This window comes from Vitis riparia, chromosome 7, assembly GCF_004353265.1.
Source record: "Vitis riparia cultivar Riparia Gloire de Montpellier isolate 1030 chromosome 7, EGFV_Vit.rip_1.0, whole genome shotgun sequence".
NCBI lineage: Eukaryota > Viridiplantae > Streptophyta > Magnoliopsida > Vitales > Vitaceae > Vitis > Vitis riparia.
Window position 1 is genome coordinate 3,245,410 of NC_048437.1, and position 9,750 is coordinate 3,255,159.

At 28.9% G+C, this 9,750-nt stretch overlaps 1 protein-coding gene across 1 annotated transcript; it reads right to left on the minus strand.

The window, feature by feature from the left end:
* Positions 1-3,244: 3,244 nt before the first annotated feature.
* LOC117917795 (pentatricopeptide repeat-containing protein At4g39530) lies at positions 3,245-6,527 on the minus strand. The gene has a single exon (XM_034834181.1). It carries the CDS (start codon positions 6,471-6,473, stop codon positions 3,933-3,935), a length of 2,541 nt encoding a protein of 846 aa, XP_034690072.1. The 5' UTR covers positions 6,474-6,527; the 3' UTR covers positions 3,245-3,932.
* Positions 6,528-9,750: the final 3,223 nt, after the last annotated feature.

Genomic DNA, 9,750 nt, shown 5'->3' on the forward strand with positions numbered 1-9,750 from the left:
ATATTACAAAAATATTTGACAAAAAAAAAAATCTACAAAGAGATTTTAAGAGAAAGTTTTAAGTAAAACGATTAGGTGCTCTACATCTTATATAGAAGAGTAACTAATTAATTTAAATAATCAATTGACACTTAATAACAGAATTTGTAAATTGAAGCTTTGTAAATAAAGTAAATTGAAATCATTAAATTATAATTATTTTTTTAGTGTAAATAAATTCTTTTGAATTATTTTTAAAAATATGTTGTATTTTAAACATGATGAAATTCATTTTTTTCTATTGATTTAATTAATAAGTCAACTAGTAAAATTCTCTTGTCTATTATTTTGTATGTTTTTGTAATATGTTATCACCTATTCTTTTATATTAAGGTTTAATACACTTTACTCCCTTAACTTTGTATATTAAGCTTTATAATATGTTATATTAAACTTTGTATATTAAGCTTTGTAATATGTTATATTAAGCTTTGTATGTTTTGCACATCTACCCTTAATTATCACGTGCACAACACATGATATTTTCGTTCATTGAAACTAACACCCATCAATGAAAAAAACGGACTGGTATTTAAGAAACTTGGAATGCAGTGTGTTTGATTTTAAACCTGATGGGGTAATATGCAAAATACGGGATAGATTGAGGGAGTAAAGTGTATTAAACCCTTTATATTATATTTTATTTATTTGTTCAATATTCATTTATTAATTAATTGAATGTTAAAGTTCCCTTTATCACTTGTATATTAGACATTGTAAGTATGTGGGCTTAAAAGACTGTTATGATTTATCCCTATACTTTCCAATAGATAACCTGACTCTCAAATCCGTTTTCAATTTATATATTTGTCTTTTTAAAATAAGAAATTACACTTTTTTTTTCTTTCCCTTTAATTAAAAAATAAAAATAAATAAGTGATGAATTCAAACTTTTCAAAAATCAGTTTTTCATAAGGAAAGACAAGTTTTGAGTTTCACAAATAACAAATTTGAGTTGTCAATCAAATGCTACAACAAGAGATGACAAAAGGTCAAAGGACAAGAGCTTTCTCCTCATTCTCTTATGAGAACCACAAGCTACATAGTTCACACATTTTCTACTCAATTTTTTTTTTTTTTTTATAGCTTTTTCATCTCCATTGTTTCCTTACTAAGGCATGTCCCCAAGCTAGTTTTGCATTAGAATCGCCCAAAATCTTGAGGAACTCTACTTCTTTAGACAACACTCGAGATGCATAATTGGTACATGAGAATGAAGATTGAGACCAAACATCTCATTTTTTTTTTTCTTCCATTTCTATGTTTGAATAACTCAAGTTACAATATGAATGACATAAAAAATGATTTCAATGGAAATAAATTTCTAAGTGGATTTTAATTGATGTCTAATAGAAAATATTTTGATTCTTTTGGTGCAAGTTGCTTAAAGTCACTTTTCAAAAAAATTTAAAAATAAATAAAAACTTGTTTAGATAAATAATTTTCTATTTTGATTTTGTTAAAAAAAATTGTAAATTCAATTTATATAATGTAAACTAAATTTAATTCAAATCTTATTAAAAATAAAAATAATTTTATAATTAAAAATAAATGGCTTTTTAATAAAATTATGAATAGTAATGTCATAATAAGACCATAAATTATATTTGTTTATAAATAATTTAATAATATGGATATTAACATTCTCATAAAGTATAATTGATCTATTTTTTAAAAATAAATAATAATATTTTAAAATTAATAATTGCTAGTATTATTTTATTTTAAGTGAATTTAAAAACAAATAATGGTTCATTTTTTAAGGTATACATAAATCAACTTTTTCAATAAATGCACACATTTAATATTCAATTATAGATATAGTATTTTGAAATTTTTTATTTAGTCACAATTAATTATTTAGTTTTTTTAATTCTAAATTATTATTAAAAATTAAAAGATTCATTAAAGAATTTAAAGTGTTAACTATGTATTACTTAACTTAAAATTTATTTACCTAATAAGAAAAAATTTAAAATATAATTGTGTAAGTAGAAAAATAATAAAGTCATCACTATACATTTAATGAATCTTATATATATATATATATATATTATTTGTAAAAATTATTAAACTCATTGATAAATTTAATAAAAAGTCTCACCTTGATTTGAAATTCATTTCTCTATTGAAAAAATCGAAAAAAATACAATTCTATGAAAAAAAAAAAAAAGCAATAGAGTCATTTTATATCAATTTTTGTTTATAAATTTTTTTATATTTATCATGTCATTATTAATGTACTAAATTATTTTTAAAATTATTATACTCATTAGCAAATCTAATGCATTATGTTTTATTTAAATTTGAATTTTATTTACCTAGTGAAAAAATTTACAAAATTATGATTATATAGAAAAAATTAGCAAAGTAATTCAAAATGAGTTTAGGCTTGTAACATTCTAGTGGTAATTTGATCGGTTTTATATGACTTTTTAATACTAATTGGCTTGTTTTTGAATTGATCGGTTTTGACTAATTTGATCCGTTTGTATTTATTGGGTCATTATTTGAGTATTAAATTGTTTTTAACATTACTAGACTTATTAACAAATACAACGCATTATGTTTTATTTAATTTAAAGTTCATTTACCTAATAAAAAAACCATAAAATTATGATTAAATAGAAAAAATTAGCAAAGCCATTCAAAATGAATTTAAGTTTGTGACGCTTTAGTGTTAATTTGATCAGTTTTAAGTTACATGGCTTTTTAATACTAGTTGAATATTTTTTAATTCCAAGCTATTATAAAAAAATAATAATTTTTTTGTATTAAGTTTTGCTTGATTTTAAATTTATTACTTCATAAAAAATTTAGATAAATTAATAAAAATTTATAAAAATATATATAATTCAAAGGAATATCATGTTTGAAGATTTTTGGTATAAGGATTGGATTGTGAAAAGAAAATGAAAGAAGCGAGACATCGTGTTCTACTTTATTTGCTTTTTATATGTGTGTATGTCTTTTTTTTTTCTATGTATGTTCATTAAAAACCTCAAAAAACGTTTTGTCCAAAATGAAAATAAAAATTTATTTTAAAATGTGTATTAATATTATTAATTTATTTCTTTTTCCATTCTCATTCCTATTCTTACCTAACATTAAAATGAAAACAAATAATCATTTCAACCTTATATTTCTAAGTGCATCTAAATAAGAATTGGTATTATCAAATTCATTCCTATTTAATGGCAAAATAAGAATAGAAACAAAATATTCATTTTTATTCTCCATTCCCATACATGGCATTGTATCAATCAATGAGTGAGCGTGAGCCCAGTCGCCCCCAAGAGTAGACAAAAGATTAGAAGATTGCCAAAGGATTAGGAGAGCCCATCTGAGTTGTCCACAAAAGACTAAACAGGAGATGACAAAAGGTAAAAGGCCAAGAGATTTCTCCCTCACTCTCTCTTGAGAATACATATTTCACATATTTTCTGCTCCATTGTTTCCCTGGTTAGGCATGTCCCCAGGCCAGGTATCCTTGAACTGAGAGATGCATTGGAATCATCCAAAATTTTCAGGGAAACCCCACTTCTGTAACCAACACTCTCATAAAAATCAAGAAGTGAGCTCAAGTCATCCCCAAACCTTACCTGTTTCTCAAACTGCTGGCTATGATTCAGAGCCTAACAAAAATTTGAACATCATAACCATACCCCTTCATCTTAGAGGGTCACCAGCTTCATGAAACACGAGAACAAAATTCATCATTACAAGTTCAAATGCACTGGTTGAAGTATGCAGTTCAAAAAATAGTCCATAAAAAGCTCAGAACAAGAATTTTTTCCTCTATGTAAACCTCTGCAAGTCCAGGATGGACTGATGAGCTGCATGACTCAAGTTTTCACCAATGAATCAAAATCTAGCTGCACCTAGGTTTATCCTCAATCATTCATCAAAAGGGCAGTAGCATCAGGCACATAACCAGCCCCTTTGATATGCTGAATCAATATGTCCAAAACTGAACCTATCATATCAGCTTCACAATGAGTTGTGTCTCTTGCAATAAAGACATTAACCTTGTTATTCACTTCAATCCAACTACGTCCAGGCTCTTTCACCACCTCACTAGAGTCCATTCTGTCCCTCACCTTCTTCACATCTGCCCACATACCTTTAGATGCAAAAATATTTGAGAGTAAAATATATGATCCACTATCCTTTGGATCTGTTGAAATTGCCATTTCAGCAGCATATTTTCCTAATTCTACGTTACCAGCAATTCTACATGCACTAAGCAAACTCCTCCACACTATTGCTGCTGGTTCTATTGGCATTTTCTCAATAAACTCCTTTGCTTCAAACAGTTTACCAGATCGGCCCAAGAGAGAAACCACGCAAGCATAATGTTCTGTCCCTGGTTTGATTCCAAATCCAGGCATTGAATTGAAGTGATTGAGCCCATCCTCTACAAGCCCTGCATGGCTACATGCTGAGAGCACAGCTACAAATGTGACATAGTTGGGTTGTATTCCCTCTTTCATCATTTCTCTGAACATCCCAAGAGCTTCTTCAGCTTCTCCATGCTGTGCATGGGTTGAGATCATGGAATTCCAACAGACAACATCTCTCCAAATCGATGAATTAAACATTTTGCGAGCCTCCTCAATGCTTCCACACTTGGCATACATATCCACAAGGGCATTTGTTACAAAGGGGCAAAAGTCTAGACCCATCTTTACAAGCTGATTATGAAACTGTTGACCATGTCGAAGACTTGCTAGGTTACTAGCTGCTGTGATGAGGGCAGCAAAAGTGAACTCATTAGGTTTTTGCCTCGAAAATTGTAATGTTGAGTAGAGTTTTAGGGCCTCCTCATTTTCCAAATGTTGGGTGTATCCAAAAAACATAGCATTCCACACAACGATATCTTTCTCATTCATCTCCTCGAATACAAGCCTTGCATCTTTAACATAAGAACATTTGGAATAAACATCTATTAAAGCACTGCCAGCAAATAGGTCCAAAGAGACACCAAATTTTATGATTAGTCCATGAATTTGCTTGCTAAGTTCCAGAGCAAATAGTGAAGCTGATACACCAAGGAGACTAACAAAGGTCAAGAGGCTTGGTGGAAACAACCTGACTCTCATTTCATGGAAAAGTTCCAATGCTTCGGACAGCTTCTCCTGACTCGAGTATCCTTCAATCATTGCATTGTAAGATATCACATTCTGCTCGGCCATAACATCAAAAACTTTTTTTGCATCAGTCAGCAAATTGGATTTTGCATACATATCAATCAAACCATTTTTCACAAACTCATCAGACTCAAGATTGGCCTTGATGGTGTAAGCATGCACTTGTCTCCCCTGTTCTAGAGCCTCACGTGAACCACACGAAGTGAGAACACTAGTACAAGCAAACCCGTCTGGCTTCCAACCTAATCTATTCATTTCTCCAAACAACTTCATGGCCTCCCAATCAAATGAATTCTGCATATAGCCAGAAATCATAGTGGTCCATGAAATAATATTCTTCACTACCATCTGATCAAATAGTTTCCGTCCAGCTTTCACTCTATTGCACTTTGTATAGAAATCTATAAGCACATTAACCACTGAAACATCCATTTCTGTTCCCCTTCTCAACACATATGCATGAATTTGCTTGCCCCCTTCAAGAAACTCAAGCATCGAACATGCACTCAAAACGCTAGAGACCACATATCTATCAGGAACAACATTGGTTTCCCTCATTTGGGCGAACAATTCTAATGAAACTGCACTCCTCCCGCATTTTGTATACCCTGCTATAATTGTAGTCCAAGTCACTGCAGTTTTCACCGAGAGTTGATCAAAAACCAATCTAGCTTCCTTTATATCCCCATTTTTGGAATAAAAATCAATTAAAGATGTACCCACATAAACATCCTGATCAAAACCACTCCTAACAACAAAACCATGCAATTGGGCACCTTTTTCAACAACACCCAATTGCGTGCAAGCCCGAATAACACTAGCTAAGACAAACTCGTTCGGATGCTCACCAGATTTTCGTTGCAAATCTACAAAAACCATCAATGCTTCTTCACTATAACCATGTTGGGAGTACATAGAAACCATAGAAGACCATGTAATTAAATTCTTATGCGGCATTTTATCAAACACTACACGGGCATTGTCCACACAATCAGATTTTGAGCACACGTTTATGAGAATGTTGGCAAGAAAAGTATCTGATTGAAGGCCTGAGACAATAATTTGACCATGAATTATCTTGTAATGAATTATGGGATTCCTTGAAATAGATAATTGCAAGAGATTGGCGAATTCGCGCCTTTTGGGGCGGAGATTGGGGATTTGGAGACATGGGTTCTGGAGTAGAAATTGAGGTGACACTGAGGTTGAGAAGTTAAAGGCTTGTTTCTTGGTGGTTCTGTAACAAGATTTTAGGTGGAATTTTACTCGAAAGTGGTTTCTCATTAGAGGATGCGCCTTCAAAGTCCTCTTCCTTCTGTTTATGTGGAATTCTACAAGACGAGAGCACAGAAATCTGCAAATAGCCCATTGGGCCTCTTCTGGGCTTGAGTTTCAGACTGGGCTCAGGCTCCCAAGACTCGACAACAAGACTTATTAATCTCGCTTCATCTCAAAATCATTAAAGCTTGGTACCAATAAACTCAACTGAATATATACTCCGTTTGAATGGTATTTCCAAAAATTCTTTAAAAAAATTATATTAAAATTTTTTATTTTTAAAAAATAAGATATCTATAAATTTTTACTATTTTAAATTATTTATAAAAAATATAAGATACATTTATATTTTTTATTAAGATATTTAGTTTTTATATAAAAAAATAATTTTTTTTTAAAATAGAAAACGTATCTGTGGATGCTCGCCTCATTGCAACTGTATCTTTTTCCGTTGGTCCAAGGAGATGGACAAATATTCAGCAATATGGACGAATAAAATTTGTCTAGCACTGCATATTTGATATTACTATCTGTCAAACACTAAACACTGAAGATATTGAGAGCATCGAAATTAAGTATAATGACAAAAGTTAGAGTTCAGAAACCGTTACGCAAGCCACTTAAAAGGCTAAGACAATTGAAACACGGGAGCACGTTATGGTTATGATTTGACTAAAGATAAATAGCCATCAAATATCCGGTCACTCTTGTTACAGGTGTGATCCCCGCGAATGCTAGGAGGAGGCTAGCAGGCTAGTAGGCTAATAGCATTGTTTATCATACACTAACAGTATCCATATTTATTTATTTATATTTAAATATTAATTATGTCTATTGTCTGTAGGTGGTGGTAGATAGGAGATTGATGTGATCGCTAGGTAACCTTACAAGTGAAAATCATGCTAAGTGATATATATTTCTTTTATTTATTTACCTATCAAGGACTATATATAGTTGGTATACATTCTTTTATTTATTTTTTTATTCATCATTAATAATATAAAAAATTAAAATTAAAATAAATTTCATAACTATTAATAGTGAGAACGAAATTGAGTTTTGCCTGTTAATATATACTAAGGTTCGATAACTTATATTATGTTAATAAATCAAATAATATTATTATAATTTTTTCCGCCTTTATAAATCATGAATTGACCAATAAAGGAGCTCCAAATGGTTATTAGCTCTAGAATCTAAACTTAAAAAATAATTTTTAAAAATCTATCTTTGTCATGTCAATTTTGTGGAAGATGATTGTTGTGGTGATAAGTTCGGTGAAATAATGTTATGAGAGTTGAGTAAACATGTATTTATTTTAGTTTTGAGAAAAATATTATATTTGAAAAATATAATTTACTAATTAAACCTTTCATTAAAATAATTTTCAAACTAATACATCTTAACCATTTGGACATCTACGTGGTCTAAAAATTTTATTTTTATTTTTTTTCATTATAACTCCGTAATTAGTAATTATGATTTAAAAAAAATTAAATATAAAACCGGTGACTACAACTTAAATTTAAGTTTAAAAATCATAATCACCAATTATGGTTTTAGACTTAAATTTAAAATTAGTCACTAATTACAATTTTGATCATTAAAAAAAAATCAAAATCATATTTACCAACTAAAACGTACTACTTCAATAATTATTTTGTGAAAATTTTGTTTTAAATAAATCATTTTTACCTAACATGCTTTTTTTTTTATTTTTTATTCTCAAGTAAAATTAAATTCCATTAATTTTTTAAAAAAATCCTTCATCTCCTCCCATCCACTTATCATACAAAGATAGAGAAATCATTTTTTTTTTCTTTTTGTAAAGAAAAATCATAATTTTGACTTTTTTTTTTTTGTAGAGTCAAATATCTCTCACAACATTTATATAAAAAAAAATTGAAAGTGATGAGATGGAAAATAAAATATAAAAGGACTTTGGCTCAATTATATAGAGTCAAAGGTCATAATTATTATTATCCCAAAATTAAATTATGGTATCCAACAACCAACATGTCACATCATAGGAGGTATATATTACATTATAGGTCCTCTAAAAATGAAGTGTTGGCGAATTTGATTAAAGCTAACATGGTAATGAAATCTTGTTGGTGGCTTTAAATTATATCTCATTTATTAATATTGATCCTAAATTGAGATATTGGATATACACATATTATATATCATAAATTTATTTTTCATTGATTTTTTGTTTTTATATTACTTGTTTTATAAAATAAATATTTTATATTAAAAATTCAATTGTAGTTACAAAATAATAATTAAAAATATATTTATAAAATATATTGTAAATTGATATTAGTATATGTATTATTTAACATATATAGAAATTTTTTATTGAATAAGATAATTTGAAATTATTTAGTTATAAATTTTAATTTTTTAATCACGAATATTATTAATAGATAAATAAAATTTATTTATTAAATTTTAAATTATTGAAAATTTTATAAATAACATAACAGAGATTCATATTGTTTTAACATGTATTGAAATGCAACATCTATATCATATCCCTTATAATCTTTAAATTTTATTCATTTAGTATTTATATCATGATATAAATATATATAAAAAAAATTAAATTTAAAATAAATTTTAAATTATACAATCCAATCAATCTCAATATAATCTAATTAACCCTAACTCAATTTGAACTTAAAAATATATTAGGTTAGGTTAGAGTGTATTTAAGCATCTAAAATTAGAGGTTATTAAATTAAGTTATATCAAATTAATTATTCTTAATTTGGATTAAATCCGCTTAACTTGCAATCCTATATATTATATTTTACAATTGGGTATCCATTAAAAATAAAAATATGCTACAATTTATTTTTTATAAATTAAGAAAAAATAAATAAATGTAGCATATGTTATTGAAATGTATCTCCGTTTTCTTCCAATAAAACCGTGGACCGTGGTTGTTGGATGGGGTAGGTGTGCTACTGGTGGGCTGACCGGCCTTTTTGACCGGGTCCACCTGAACACTGTTCACGGGCTTGACTCCTGGCCCAAAAGGGCCCACTGGCATGTTTAATTTGTTCTAAAAAAAAAAGTTTATTTTTATATTCCAAAGTTAATTCCTATTTATTTGTCCCTGTCAACGTAACCGGTTTCACATAAATATTATATTTGTATTGAGTTGGGTGGCTTGTTCCACCACAATCCTCACCCCTATCCTCAACGCATATCCCCACCGAATCCTCCACTGACTTGTGTCCTATCTTCTTATCCACATTTTCCACCCGTGGCAACA